General features: G+C 45.6%; 1 protein-coding gene across 2 annotated transcripts in view; it reads left to right on the top strand.

Moving 5' to 3' along the window:
* The window catches only part of CEPT1 (choline/ethanolamine phosphotransferase 1), a 30,158-nt gene that overhangs the window by 3,565 nt on the left and 11,979 nt on the right, over positions 1 to 14,614 (top strand). The window contains exons 3-5 of one of the 2 annotated variants that reach the window (XM_027701859.1): positions 1,849 to 1,996; positions 3,006 to 3,147; positions 10,868 to 10,952. In XM_027701859.1, coding sequence (XP_027557660.1) covers positions 1,849 to 1,996; positions 3,006 to 3,147; positions 10,868 to 10,952 — 375 coding nt within the window. The remainder of the gene's footprint in view (positions 1 to 1,848; positions 1,997 to 3,005; positions 3,148 to 10,867; positions 10,953 to 14,614) is intronic. The other variant, XM_027701861.1, reaches the window with a different exon arrangement.

The raw sequence follows: 14,614 nt of genomic DNA, 5'->3' as shown, positions 1-14,614 counted from the left end.
GAGTGAGCTGTGTCAGAGCACCGGGAACTGAGGGAGCTGTGTCAGAGCAGTGCTGGTGTTCAGCACTCTGGGAGGTGCTCTGGGAGAGGTGACTGAGGTTTCCTCTCCCTTGGATGCAGGATGACCTGGTGCTGAGGCAGCTCCTGCTCCACTTTGCCTCATGGCACCACAGGCCCAGTGCTGGAGGTGCCTTTGAAGTGTCAGGAGCTGCCTGGGGAGGAAAATGGGCCTTTGAAACTCCACCAACACCGTGCTTTTTTTTCTTTTTTTCCCCTCCTCCCCCAGAGCACTTTTGCTTTCAGATGTAAATTTTCTCTTCCTTGTAGCTCAGCCTTAGTTTTGCTGTTTTTTTTTCCCTTGGTTTCCTCCAAGAGTGACTTGTCTCTTCCTGTTGGTGAGAGGTGTAGCCAGGGGAGCTGAGCTGGAGAGAGGAGGAGATGCAAATCCTTCCTGCTGAGCTGGGAGGACCCAACTGGCAAAGTGCTGAGTGATGAATTGTTTCGCTTTTAAAAAAAAGAATGGAAAAAAAGACCTGGATAAGAGAGGGAGCTGTGAAATCTTCCCCCAGATATAAATAACCTCTCAGTGGAAACACCTACGCTGCTAATGAAGGGAGAGAGAAAAGCCAGCAGAGGAATTTTTTGGGGGGTTTGTAGAGAAAAATTGCATCATCCTGAAGGTAATTAAACATGGGGTATAAAACCTGGAAATGAGGAATAAAAATAACACCACGGGCTGGAATTCTGTGGCATCAAAACCTTGGGAAATGTGGTTTTCTCTCCCCCTCCTCCCCGTGTGCTGTTTGTACAGATGAAGTGCTGAAAGCAGAGCAGCTTTTGGGGCAGAATGAAGGGTTTTGGTCACTCAGGAGCAGTGGAGGCTGGAGAGGGGAATGTGTTTAAGTTGCTGTGCTCCAGTGAGTGGTGGTTGTGTCGGCCTGGCTAAGCTGAACTCGGGGCTTTGTGAGAGGCAGCTTGGGTTGGTTGAACTGCCCTGGACTTTATTGGTGTGGTCTGGAAGTGCCCACATGTGTCGAGTGGGAAGGTTGCAAAACAGCCAATAATTTGGGATTGATGGGAGTGGCAGCTGAGCCAGAGGAGTGGGGATCTGGCTTTTCTGGGCTTGGTGGATCACACTTCAAACAGCCTAAAAAAGCTGCAGTTGGAGAGTTCTGGCTTTGGCATTGTTGGGCTTTCTGTGGAAATCCGAAGTGCTCTGCAGGAGGGGGCTGTGAGGGGGGTTAAAGTGGATTTTCTTGGCAAAGCTGCTGGTGCTGGGGGCCCCCAGAGGCTCCTGAACTCCCAGTCTGGGCAGTGCCACAGGAACAGTCTGGGCAGTGCCACAGGAACAGCCTGGGCAGTGCCACAGGAACAGCCTGGGCAGTGCCACAGGGAACAGTCTGGGCAGTGCCACAGTGAACAGCCTGGGCAGTGCCACAGGGAACAGTCTGGGCAGTGCCACAGGAACAGTCTGGGCAGTGCCACAGGAACAGTCTGGGCAGTGCCATAGCTCAAATGTCCCTGGGAACAGGGAGCTCGAGGGTTTGGGGTGGAAGTTGTGGGGTTTCTCACTCGAGGGTTTCACTGCACACCCTGTGCACGTGTGGGGCTGGGGTTTGTTCCAGCTGCCTGGGAGCACGAGGCTGGAGCTGATCCAGGCTGGAATTCGGGCCCTGCTTTATTTACATTCCACATGTCCCAGCCCCATCCTGCCTGTCCTGGCAGGGCCCCGGGTGACCTGGAAGTGCTGAGGGAAAATGCTGAGTCAGGCTGTGGGACGGGGCAGCTGCAGCACTTGGAATGTTGAGGTTTAAAAATCACCTTTCTTCTCCTTTCCTTTCCCTCTCAGGCACCTCCCTGGGCATACATTGCTTGTGCTTGTGGCCTTTTCATCTACCAGTCCCTGGATGCCATAGATGGAAAACAAGCCAGGAGGACAAACAGCAGCACTCCCCTGGGAGAGCTCTTTGATCATGGCTGTGATTCCCTGTCCACAGGTATTGCTGTTATTTCTAATTGAACTTGGAGGATTAAGTGACTCTTATTTCAGGGATTAAATCTGCAATGCCAAAAAAAAAAAGAAAAAAAGCTTTTTTTGCTGAATACAGGACTGAAAGGATCATTTTTCAGCTCAGAAAGTCACCTTTCTTTGCTCCCTGGAGCAGCTGAGTTGTCTCCTCTTGTGTTCCACTGAAAACAAAACGAAGCATGTGGCTGATTCAGCCTGAGCCAGCACTTTTCTGGGAGGGTTCAGCAGAGTCTTGGCTCTCAAACATTGTCTGTAGGAGTCCTCAGAAGGCTCTGTTGGGTTATTTTGGGGTGACTCTCTAGGCAGGTCTGAAGCCCGAGCAGTGGGACTCTGCAAGTCTTGAGTTTAGGATTAAAAGATTAAAATTAGGATTAAAATCAGCCAGATCAGTTCCCTGGGGAGGTGGAGGGTACTGAGCCAGCTTGAACTTTAACCCCATTGCAAAAAAAATCCCGGAACATCCTGAGTTGGAAGGGTTCCACAGGGATCACAGAGTCCAGCTCCTCATCAGGTGGTTTGGGTTCCTGAAACTCTAAAGCTTTAAATTTTTAGGAATTCTTTAGCAAAACTGTGTGTGAAAATGTGGAGGGGAAAGCACAGATCCATTAGGAATCCTGAATGACAGACCTTGGATTCCATAAATCAGAAAATGGGGGGGGAAAATGCCCAGCAAACCTTGGATCCAGGAGAAAACCCCCCGACCTGCACAAACGCACCCGAGTCCCTTCACGGGACTGTTTAGTGGAGTGAAAACGTGGGAGACTGAGAAACCCTCAATCCTGCAGACTTCTAGTGACTGATGTGCATTTCAATACCCCTTTTGCAGTTTGAATAATTTCAAATGGAGGTGTTTTGTGCAAACCCCCCCAAGGCCACCCTCCAGCACCGGGCCCCGGGGGTAGCTTTGCTTCTGCTGAGGATCTTGATGCCCGTGTCCCACTCCCCCTTTTCACTGAGTGACTGATTTTCTCCTGCAGTCTTTGTGGTTTTGGGAACTTGTATTGCTGTGCAGCTGGGCACCAACCCTGACTGGATGTTCTTTTGTTGTTTTGCTGGGACATTCATGTTTTACTGCGCTCACTGGCAGACCTACGTCTCGGGCACGCTGCGCTTTGGGATGTAAGTACCTCCCCTGGAGCAAACCTGACCCTGACCTCGGTTCTCTGCCTCGTTCCCTGCCCACTCTGTGCCCTCTGTGCCCACATTCCCCTCCCTAGAGCTGTAGAAAATCGTGTGTGTCCGTGGAGACCCTTAGAGCTTGTGGCAGCTGCTGGGGGATTTATCCCGGGTGTTGCTTGTGAAGTCTCCTTTTGTCCTGGTGGTTAATTAGGAGCTTTTTGATGTGATCTAAAGCTGAATAAAGAATGGGAAGTAGCTGCTGTTCCGTGCCAGGAGGGGTTTGGTCAGGTGGTGGCAGTGTGCCTTTAGCACTCGGTTAATCTTGGTGCTGCTGTGACGTGCAGTTAATGTTTGTTATTGACCACAACTCCTCAGATTCTCTGGGATAACTGAGACTGGGCCTCCAGGTTAAAGTCCTGAACCCCTTTGGGTTGGTGTAGGCTGGGATTCTGTTCATGTGGAATGAAAACTCTGTTCATATGGAATGAAAATTCCGTTAATAATGGAATGAAAATTCCGTTAATGATGGAATGAAAATTCCGTTAATAATGGAATGAGAATTCTGTTAATGATGGAATGAAAATTGCAATGCCAAGGAAGGGAAGAGCTGAAATCCCTTTTCCTGCTGGGTGAGGAGTGGAACACAAGGATTCTCTGGCCTTAGTGGGGAAATAAATGTGTTTTATTTGAGGATTTATTCTCTGTTTGCATCCCTAGGGTTAACAAATTTGTTTCAGATAAATGGGCTGCAGAATGGGGGGGGTTGGTGGCTGGGAACTGAAATTTCCCCTCAGTTTGTGGGATTTGGAAACAATTCTACAACAGCCCCACCCAAGAGTCTGACAGAGTGTTATTCACAGTTTGTCATCCTGGATTTGTAGGTACCAGTACAAAGATGGGCCTCTTGTCCAGGGCAGCTTTTATTGGCAGGACACTGCTTTGAGTGCAGATTCTCTCGAGAAACTTGGGTTTCTGCTTCAAACTTTCAGAGTTTGGAGCAGTTTTCAGTGTGTGTTGGAGGAAGAAAATGAAACAATCCAGATTTGTCCTGTATTCCTGTTCTACCCCTCATTGCACCAAAGCAGATTGACTGGAATGTTCTGTCCTGGTGCTGAAATCTTTCCAATGACACCTGGCTCTGATTTTTTCCTGGTTTTGGGTCTCACTTTGATCCTGTACCAAAGGTCTGAGTGCTTTTGGCTCCCTTGGAACTTCCCAGGGCCCTGATAACCCAAGATTTCTGGTTGTTGAGCAAAGAACACAAAAAACAAACTCCAGCCTTGGCATGTGCTTGACTTTGGGGCTGGGTTGTTGGGAGGGGCAGCATTTTGGAGGCAGATCTGCCTTGTAATATAAAATAAATGTAATAAAATAGATTACAAATAATAGAATATATTATAAATATAATTTAAAATATAAAAATATAAACATAAAATATATAAAACAGAATATATGAATATAATATAAAATATAAATGTATAAATATAAAATATATTAAAATATTATATAATATAGTATAAAATATAAAAATACAAATATAAAATATATAAAAATATAAATATAATATAAAACATCAACTATATAAAATATTCTAAATATAAAACATAAAAATACAAATATAAAATATAAAAATACAAATATAAAATATAAAATATATAAAAATAATAGTATAAATAATATAGTATAGAATATAAAAATATAGATATAATATAAAATATTATAGATAATATATAATACAAATTTATATGATTATATACGTTAATTATAATTTTATATACTATAAATATAATCTAAAATAAATACCATATATAAATATATGATATAAAAACGTGATGCTCCAGCAGTTCAGAGAAGGCCCAAAGCCCCCCCAATGTGGGTCATTGTTTGAGGTGCCCCTGCCCTGGGCAATGAACCCATTGATCTCTCCCTGGGCCCCAGGTTCCTGATTTCCAGGGGCTGATGTTCCTTGTCCTGGCAAACCCCGGGGTTGTTGTCCCGGTGAGAGATTCCCGCTGGTTGGGGCTGGTTGTTGGAGCTCTCCCTTCCCTCCTGTGCAGCTGGAGCAGGAGGAGGGGAGGGGTCAGGGAGTGCTGCAGGCAGGAGCTGTTCATGGAGGAACTGTGGGTCCTCAGGGGTGTGCAAGGGATGTGTTGGGAATGTGGGACTGGAGGCAGGAGCTGTTCCATGGAGGAGCTCCTGCAGATCCTCAGGGGTGTGCAGGGGATGTGTTGGGAATGTGTGACACTGGATTGTCCCAGAGCAGCAGGAGAGGGCCCAGATTGATCCATTATTGTATTTTGGGGATGGGATCAGGCCCAAGAACTTGGATTTCAGTGCAGAGATAATGGGATAAAGGAGCTGGGGAAGAGCAGAGGGAGAGGGAGAGCTCGGGGTGTCACCCCTGCCACAGCTCAGGCCTGGAATGGGGAGTGCAGGGGCAGCTTGGCCTGGTGGAAAAGCCCTGAAAAAATAGGGAAAGACAAGTTATTGTGTCAGGTGAAGTGTGGGCTGGTTTGCATGTGTGGAACACTAGTAATAGTAATTAAAAATAATTTTATATGTTAATATTTTATATTTATTTACATTATAGCATATTTACATTGTATCATATTTCTTTTATAAATTTTATTTTCTATATATATTTATATATTTTTATTATTATTGCCATCATCATCATTATTATTATTATCATTATTATTATCATCATCATCCTCTTCCAAAGGAAATCCAGAAATGGATGTTGAATTCATGGGAATCCTGACCAGAATTCCCCAATGCCCTGAGGTTTTCTCCTGATCCAGAAGCTTCCAACAATGGCACAAAAAGCACTTGGTGTTCAACAATAATTGTGTCTGGAGACTCCTCCAGCTCTGTGGGATATTCCCTGGGAGCAGAGAATTCCAGGATGTGCCAGGAAAGGCTCCCTGGGCTCAATCCATGGGCAGATCCTGCTCCAGCCACAAAACCCTCGGGAGACTCCAAGGCCACCCCAGGGCAGCCCCAAACTCACCCCAAACACCCCCTGGAGAATTCCAGGGACAGGGAAACCCATTGGGAGCCAAACCAGGGCTGAGCCACCAACCCCCTGAGGCGGCCCTGCCGGAGCTGGGAATGTGGGCCTGGAGCTGGGAATGTGGGCCTGGAGCTGGGAATGCCCTTGGCACAGACGGGGCTGGGATAACCCAGGATTGGGATGTGGGATATGGGAAGAAGCAGCTGGTGCCAAAGGGATCCCTGGAGAGCCCAGGGCCGGGAAGGGAGCTGGGAAGGGGCTGGAGAAGATCTGAGGGAGCTGGGGGGGCCCAGCCTGGGAAAAGGAGGCTCAGGGGGGACCTTCTCCCTCTGGAATTCCCTGACAGGAGGGGGGAGCTGGGGGGGGTCGGGCTCTGCTCCCAGGGAACAAGGGACAGGAGGAGAGGGAACGGCCTCAGGCTGAGCCAGGGAGGGTCAGGTTGGATACTGGGGAAATTCCTGCGTGGAAAGGGCTGTAAAGCACGGGAAGGGGCTGCCCAGGGGGGGTTGGAGTTTGGGGGGATTTAAAATCCCCGTGGATGTGGCCCCTGGGGACAGTTTTAGTGCTGGGGGTGGGCTGATGGTTGGACTTGATGATCTCAGAGGGCTTTTCCAACTTCAGCCATTCCATGATTCCCTCTGCTGTCCCTGCCCTGGAGCTGAGCAGAGCTCAGACCCTGCGGAGTTCACCCCGAGGGAGGAGGAAAAATGGGATCACTCCTGTGAAATTCCCACAGAATCCTGCAGGTGGAGGAGGAAAACTGTTTAATTGTGCCCAGTTATTGAATCCATCAAACTGGGCTGGATGTTTCCCTTCCCCCTGGGAAAGACAGATCCCTGAGCTGCTCTGGGATGTGGAGCCATCTGTTGGGTTGATCCTGTGATCTGATAACATGATCCCATGGTTTTATTGGACCTGGGCAGGGAATGAGCTCCTCGAAGGGCAGCTGGAGTTGGGGGAACAGCTCCAATAAATAGCCAGGGGTCAGTGTTGCTCCAGAATTCCCCAGGAGAAGGCAGGAAGTGTCTCCAAGGCAGTTGGGCAGGAAAAGTCAATCCAATAAACTCAGCAGGGAATGCCGAGGATGGAGCTCTGGGCAGGACTTTGGTTTAAAAACGAACACCTGATGTGGGAATGGGCTCATGGAAGAGCAGGAATTCACACCTGGGGAAAGAAAAAGGGGATCCTGAACTGCAGGAGGAGATTCCGTGTTGGAGCAGCCCCAAGGATCCCTTTGCTCTCCTGGTTCCTGGGAACTGGGAGTTCTGGGCTCGAGCTCAGTCCTGGTTCAGCTGGGCCATCCCTGGGGCTCCTCTACTTGGGAAACAGGGAATGTTCTCCTGCACATCCCAAAAATCCAACTGGAATTCCTTGTGTCCCTGTGGGAGCAGATCTGATGCTTTAGGAACATGCGTTGTGCCTTTAGCTTGAGGTTCTCCAAGAGGAGGATTCCTGCCTTATCCCAGTCCTGGGATCCGGGATCCTGAGCAAGAACTCCAGGGAAAGTTTGAGGTTCTCCAAGATGGGGATTCCTGCCTTATCCCAGTCCTGGGATCCTGAGCAAGAACTCCAGGGAAAGTTTGAAGCTCTCCCGAGCATTGGGAAACGTGAGGCCCAAATCCTGCAGGGAATTTTCTGGCCCTTCCCTGGAGCCCAGGTGGGATCACTGACTCTCGTTCTTCCAGATCCAGGCTCATCCCACTGGGATGCAGGAGGTGCAGGAGGAGGTGTGGGGGTGTTGGGAGCACCCCCAGCCTGGCTCTGGGAATGTCCCACATCCAGGGATTTGGGGCTGGAGCCACCCATCACTGTCCGAACTGAGCTGGAGTCTGCTGGGCAGCTGGGAATCCTGGAATGCTGGAATGGTTTGGGTTGGAAGGGACCTTAAATATCACCCCCATCTTGGAGTTCATCCTGGAGAACTCCAAGCTTTCCCTGGATTTCCTGCTCTGGATCCCACACGGATCAGTTTTCTGGTTTAACAGGAGTTTTCCAGCCCCAGAACTCCTGGGTTTTGAGGTCAGGAGTGTTTTCCTTGTCTGCTGGGATTGGAGGCTGTGGGTTATTTCATTGACTATTTCATTGAATATTTGATATTATTATTTTAATAATAATAGTAATAATAATGATGATGATGATGATAATAGGAATGTTCTGTGGAGGAGGAAGAGGAGGGTGGTGCACAAACAAACCTGCCCTGGGGCTGCCCAGGGTGTTCCAAATGTGCCATAAATCCGTGGGTTTGTGGGGAGGGACTTGATTCCGGAGCCGTCTCCAGTGCAGGAGTTTAGTTCCTGTTGGGGGGGGATTATTTTCCCAGGAAAACTTGGTGTGGGTTCCCTCCCCAGGGCAGGGCTTGGCTCCAGCTGCCCCCAACCTGGAGCCTTGATCCCAAACATTTTATCAGGAGGGGGGTCTCTGTGACTCTTTGCCACAGCGTATTTTTATTTGTCATATTTTTAATTTATGAATTTAGCGATAAATATCTTAAATTTGAAAAATTTATTTATAAATAGTTTAAATTTTATTTATTTATAAATTTATGTTTAGGAATTTATTTATAGATTTATTTATTTATGTATTTTAATTATAAATTTATTTATTTTATGTATTTAATTTATAAAATTCTTTATTTGTAAAGATTTTATATAAAGATTATATAAAGATTTTAGATATATAGGTTTATTTATAAGTTTATATTATTTATTTATAAATTTATTTATTTTGTATTTTATTTATAAATTTATAAAGATTTTATATAAAGATTATATTAAGATTTTAAATATAGAGATTTATTTATAAATTTATTTATAATATTCATTTTCATAGTTTATTCATACATTTATTTATAAAGATGTTAAATGTGTATTTTATATGTAAATTTATTTATAAAGATTTTAAGTATATAGGTTTTATTTGTATTATTTATATTATTTTTAAATATTTTATTTACAAATTTATTTATTTATAGATATCTTAAAGCTACGTTTTAGTTGTAAATTTATTTACAACTATTTTAAATATATACATTTATTTATAAATTTATTTATAGTCTTTATTTTTCATATTTTTATTTATAAATTTATTTAAAAATATTCAAATACATTTATAACTTTATTTATAAGTATTTTAAAGATATAGGTTTTGTTTGTAAATTTATATTCTTTACTTTCATAATTTTAGTTATAAATTTATTTATAAGTATTTAAAATACATATTGTTTTATAAAGTTATTTATTTACAAATATTTTAAATATATAGATTTTTATTTCTGAATTTATTTATGTTCTTTATTTTCATATTTTTATTTATAAATTATTTATAAATATTTAAAATACATTTGTTTATAACTTTATTTCCAAATATTTTTAAATACAGATTTATTTATACATTTATTTATTTATAAATTTATCCACGTGGGTTATTTTTCATGTTTGTTCCTCCCTTTCTGCTGGGCTGAACAATGAATGTGTTCAGGGAACAGGGGGTGGTTCCCCCTGAGCAGAGTCCTGGGAGCAGCATTTCCCAAGGAACCTCCTCCTGTCCCTTCCAGGTGGAAACCTGGGATAAAATCAGCATTTCTGCTGCTCCCAAACAGCAGAACCGACTGCACATGACAAAATAAATGGGTTTAGTGTCACCTGGAGCCTTGAGGGCAGGGCAGGAGAGTCCTGGGCTCTGCCTGCCTGGGGATTTTATTTGCTTTATGAGATTTTTATTATTTATTTATTTGTTATTATTCATTATTTTTATTTATTACTATTTATTTTTATGTGTTTATTATTTACTATTTATTTATTATTTAATTTATATGTGTTATTTTATTAGTCATTATTTATTTATTTTCATTATTGTTTAGTATTATTCATGATATTTCTTTGATTCCAAGCAAGGAATTTCCCTCCATTCCCTCATTTCCCCCAAGGAATTTCCCTCCATTCCCTCCTTTCCCCCTCACGGTTTGGGTCAAACCCTTGATTTCTGCAGCTCTGGGGAAGGTTCCAGGTGTATCCCCCATTCCCATTCCCTCCTTTCCCTTTGCTTTACTGGGGCTCATTGACCTGTCCCCAGTCCATGTGGATTTGGGGATCATGGATCCTGGGAAGGGCAGAGCTCCGGGAAGGTTCCAGGTGTATCCCCCATTCCCGTTCCCTCCTTCCCCTTTGTTTATTGGGGCTCGTTGCCCCTCATCCTACCCTTTAACTTATCCTGAATCTGTGTGGATTTGGGGATCATGGATCCTTGGGAAACTCCCAGGAAGGGCAGAGCCCTGGGAAGGTTCCAGGTGTATCCCCCATTCCTGTTCCTTTGTTCCCCTTTGCTTTTTTGGAGCTCGTTGACCTGTCCTAAATCCCTGCGGATTTGGGGATCGTGGATCCTGGGAAGCTCCTGGGAAGGTTCCAGGTGTATCCCCCATTCCTGTTCCCTTTGGTTTATTTACTGGGGCTTGTTGACCTGTCCCCAGTCCGTGTGGATTTGGGAATCCCGGATCCTGGGAATCTCCTTGGCAGGGCAGAGCCCCGGGAAGGTTCCAGGCGTATCCCCCATTCCCGTTCCCTCCCTCCCCTTTGGTTTATTTGGGCTACTGACCCTCGTCCTGCCCTTTACCCTGTCCCGAATCCGTGTGGATTTGGGAATCCCGGATCCTGGGAATCTCCCGGGCAGGGCGAGCTCCGGGCGGGCTCTCAGGAATTCTCTCCGGCGTAGATTCGATGTGACAGAGTCTGTGCTCTGCACTGTGGCCATCCAGCTGCTCTCGGGAATGCTGGGACCCTGGCTCTGGAATTGCACGGTAAAACATTCCCGGGATGTGCTGGAGGCTCGGCCGAGCGGGGACGGCACCTCTGTCATGCACTGCCCTCCAAAAACCCCTTTTTTGGGGGGTTCCCCAGCTTTTGAGCGGGTTTCCTGTGGGCTTTGACAGCTCCCACGGGAGGGAAACACGAGCAGGGAAAATTCAAATGATCTGGAAAAAGAAGAGCAGGAAAAAAATTCAAATGAACTGGAAAAAATGAGCAGGGAAAAATTCAAATTAACTGGAAAAAAACGAGCAGGGAAAAATTCAAATGAACAGGAAAAAAAGGAGCAGGAAAAAAATTCAAATGAACAGGAAAAAAAGGAGCAGGAAAAAAATTCAAATGAACTGGAAAAAAAAAGCAGGAAAAAAATTCAGATGAACTGGAAAAAAAAAAGCAGGAAAAAAATCAAATTAACTGGAAAAAAGCAAGCAGGGAAAAATTCAAATGAACTGGAAAAAAATGAGCAGGAAAAAAATTCAAATGAACTGGAAAAAAAGGGGTTTTTAAAATTTTTTTTAAATATTAAAAAATGAGCAGGAAAAAATTCAAATTAACTGGTAAAAAATGTATTGTTTTATTTTTTTTTTTTTGATATTTGGTTTTTTGCTCAAAAGCTGCTCGTTCAACACAAAAGTTTGATTTAAAGGTTCCTCTTTATCCCAGTTTTGGCTTATGTGTATTATAATATTTAGTATATATGTATCTATTATATATTATTATATATAATAATATATATATTATAGATAATATATACAACATATCATATATTATTAATAAATATTATATATGCTGTTTTGTAATAAATATTTAAATATTTAATATTTAACACGAGAAAAAATGAGCGGGGAAAAATTCAAATTAACTGGAAAAAAGGTATTTTTTAAAGTATTTTTTAAGTATTTCAGTTGTTGTTTACTCCAAAGCTGCCTGTTCAACACAGAAGGTTGATTTAAAGATTCCTCCCTATTTTATCCCAGTTTTGGCTTCACCTCAGAGCCAGGCAGGAGAATCTCTGAGGGGGGGAGTGGAATCATGTCGGAACTATTTAAAGCTGGAGGAACTTTTTTTGTTGCTGCCATTTCAACACTTTCCCACCTGAAACAAGAACTGTTTGGCTTTTATTTTATTTTATTTCATTTTTATTTTATTTTATTTCATTTCATTTTATGTTTCCCTTTTTCCCTTTCTTTTTTCCTTTCTTTTTCTCTCTTTTCCTCTCTTTTCTTCTTTATTATTATTATTATTGTTATCATCATCATCATCACCATCATTATAATATTTAACATTATTTACACATTTAATATTATTTACCTATAACATTATTATATAGTATATTTTAATAATAATAATAACTTGGAGGGATCAGGTGCCAGAAATGCCAGGAATTTAGAAATGCTTTGCTGATAATCCCTGGAAGGCTGGGAATAGTGCCGGGAAATGGGAATTGGGCCAGGAAAGGGAGGAGAAGCTCCATCAGGATTCCAGGCTGGGACAGAACCCCCTGAGTGCCCAGGGAGCCCCTCGGGGGGAAAAGAGCCATAAAATCCAATAATGAGAGAATATTCCCTGGTCTGGCTGTGGGGCAGGAAGAGCTGGAATTGTGGGAGGAGAGGGAAGTGCTGGAGCTGGACGAGGAGAGTTTTCCAGGGGAGCAGAGCAGAGGAGCTGCCGCGGGGTCCGGGGGGAAGGTCCCACCTCGGCCATTCCAGGAGATGTTTGTCCAGTGCCTGCAGAGCCTGGGCCAGGAGGAGCATTCCCATGGGATCCTGGAATGGGTTGGCTTGGAGGAACCTCAAATCCCATCCAGTCCCAGCCTGCCCTGGGCAGGGACACCTCCCACTATCCCAGGCTACTCCAGCCTGGCCTTGGACACTCCCAGGGATGGGGCATCCTCTGGGAATTCCATCCCAGAGTCCCAGGGCCTCCCCACCCTCTGAGGGAGGAATTCCTTCCCAATGTCCCATCTCTGGCAGTTTGAAGCCATTCCCTGTGTCCTGTCCCTCCATCCCTTGTCCCCAGTCCCTCTCCAGCTCTCCTGGAGCCCCTTTAGGCCCTGCAAGGGGTTCCAAGGTGTCCCTGGAGCCTTCTCTTCTCCAGGGGAACATTCCCAGCTCTCCCAGCCTGGCTCCAGAGCAGAGGGGCTCCAGAATCCTGGAATCCCAGGATGGTTTCGGTGGGAAGGGACCTCAAAGCTGTGGCTGCCCCATCCCTGGAAGTGCCCAAGGCCAGGTTGGATCCCCCTGGGATAGTGGGAGGTGTCCCTGGCAGGGGTGGGATGGGATTTAAGGTCCAACCCAAACCAGTCTGGGATTCTGTGGATCTTCTGCTGGAAAACTGTATAGCAGCTGGAAAACTGGCAATTCCTCTGCTTTCCAGTTTGTCCCAAGGCAGGGTGGAAAGAGAGGGAGACATTTCCGTGTCTCTGCAGGAATGGGAGCCCCTGGAAGCTCTGTAGACCTTCTCTGCCTTGGGAATTCAGGCAGGGCTGAAATGGGCTTTTAAAACTCCCAACCTTGATGCTTCCCTGGCTTTGTGTGGATTAAACCCTCGGATATTCCCGTTTCCAGCCCTTGGTTCAGCCTGGGGCAGTGTTGGCACTGCCTGACCTGCTCCCTCCTCCCTCCTGCAGAGCTCCTGCTCGTTATTCCTTATTTAATTATTATTAATTATTTAGTGCCCATCCCTTTGCTCCGGAATCAGCATTTTCCAGCCTTATTTTTAGTTTTTTCCCATTTTTTTCCAGCCTTATTTGCAGGTTTTCCCAGCCCTGCCGTCAGATTGTTCCCTCAGGGCCCTTTGACTGTGTGAAATGTTGAGTCGGAGCCTTTGCTTTGTCTCCATCAGCCCTTTGTTCTCCTCCTTTGCCGGGATGTTCCCGGAGATCTCAAAGCCCCGTCCGGGATCTCCAGCTCCCATCCCGGATCTCAGGCCCCCGTCGGAGGCTCCTGTTTGTTTGTGCAGCCTCTGACAGAGCCCCGGCTTCGTTTGAAGGGGTTTGGACCTGCTTTCCTTGTGTCCCCTGAGGAACTGCCCCAGGAAACTTCCCATCCCTCTGTTGTGGCGTGGGAATGCCTTGGGAGAAGGGATTGTTTGCTTTGCCCCGTTTTCATGGATCTGGATGTCCCAGGTGTTTGGGCAGCGCGGACAGGACGGGACCCGGCAGGGAGGAGGAAGTGGCTGAAAATATCCCCCTTCCTAAAAATAACCCAGTTCTGAGGCTTCTCCTGGCCTTCCTGCTCTTCCCACCTGGATCCTGGGATGCAGGATTGAAATGAGGGAATAAAGACAGACACAGGGAGAGGAGAGCAGCTTGGAACTGGCTCCTTCCCTCCTTGCCTGGAAATCCCTTTGCTGTCCCGCGGGTCCGTGGGTGTCACTGATGTGATGGCAGGAATTAAACCAGGCATTAAAGGCAGCTCCAGGGGCCTTTCCCTGCTTCCTGCTTTTCTTTCCCTGATTTTTCGACTCAAATTTGATCAATGAGCCACAGCTCCAGGGGTTTGTTCTCCAGCCCTTCTCATGGAAGGGCCACTCCAGCCTTTTGTGCCCCAGTTGGGCAGGAACAGGGTCACTGCTCGGCACAGCCTGTCCCAGGCACTGCAGCCCTCCCAAAGCCAGGCTTTAGCCAGGCTCCATCCAAAGCCAGGCTTTAGCC

The sequence above is a fragment of the Neopelma chrysocephalum genome, unplaced genomic scaffold (assembly GCF_003984885.1).
Source record: "Neopelma chrysocephalum unplaced genomic scaffold, ASM398488v2 Primary Assembly neopelma1_171, whole genome shotgun sequence".
Lineage (NCBI taxonomy): Eukaryota > Metazoa > Chordata > Aves > Passeriformes > Pipridae > Neopelma > Neopelma chrysocephalum.
Note: the sequence above shows the minus strand (reverse complement) of the source record. Positions and strands in the feature narration are given on the sequence as shown.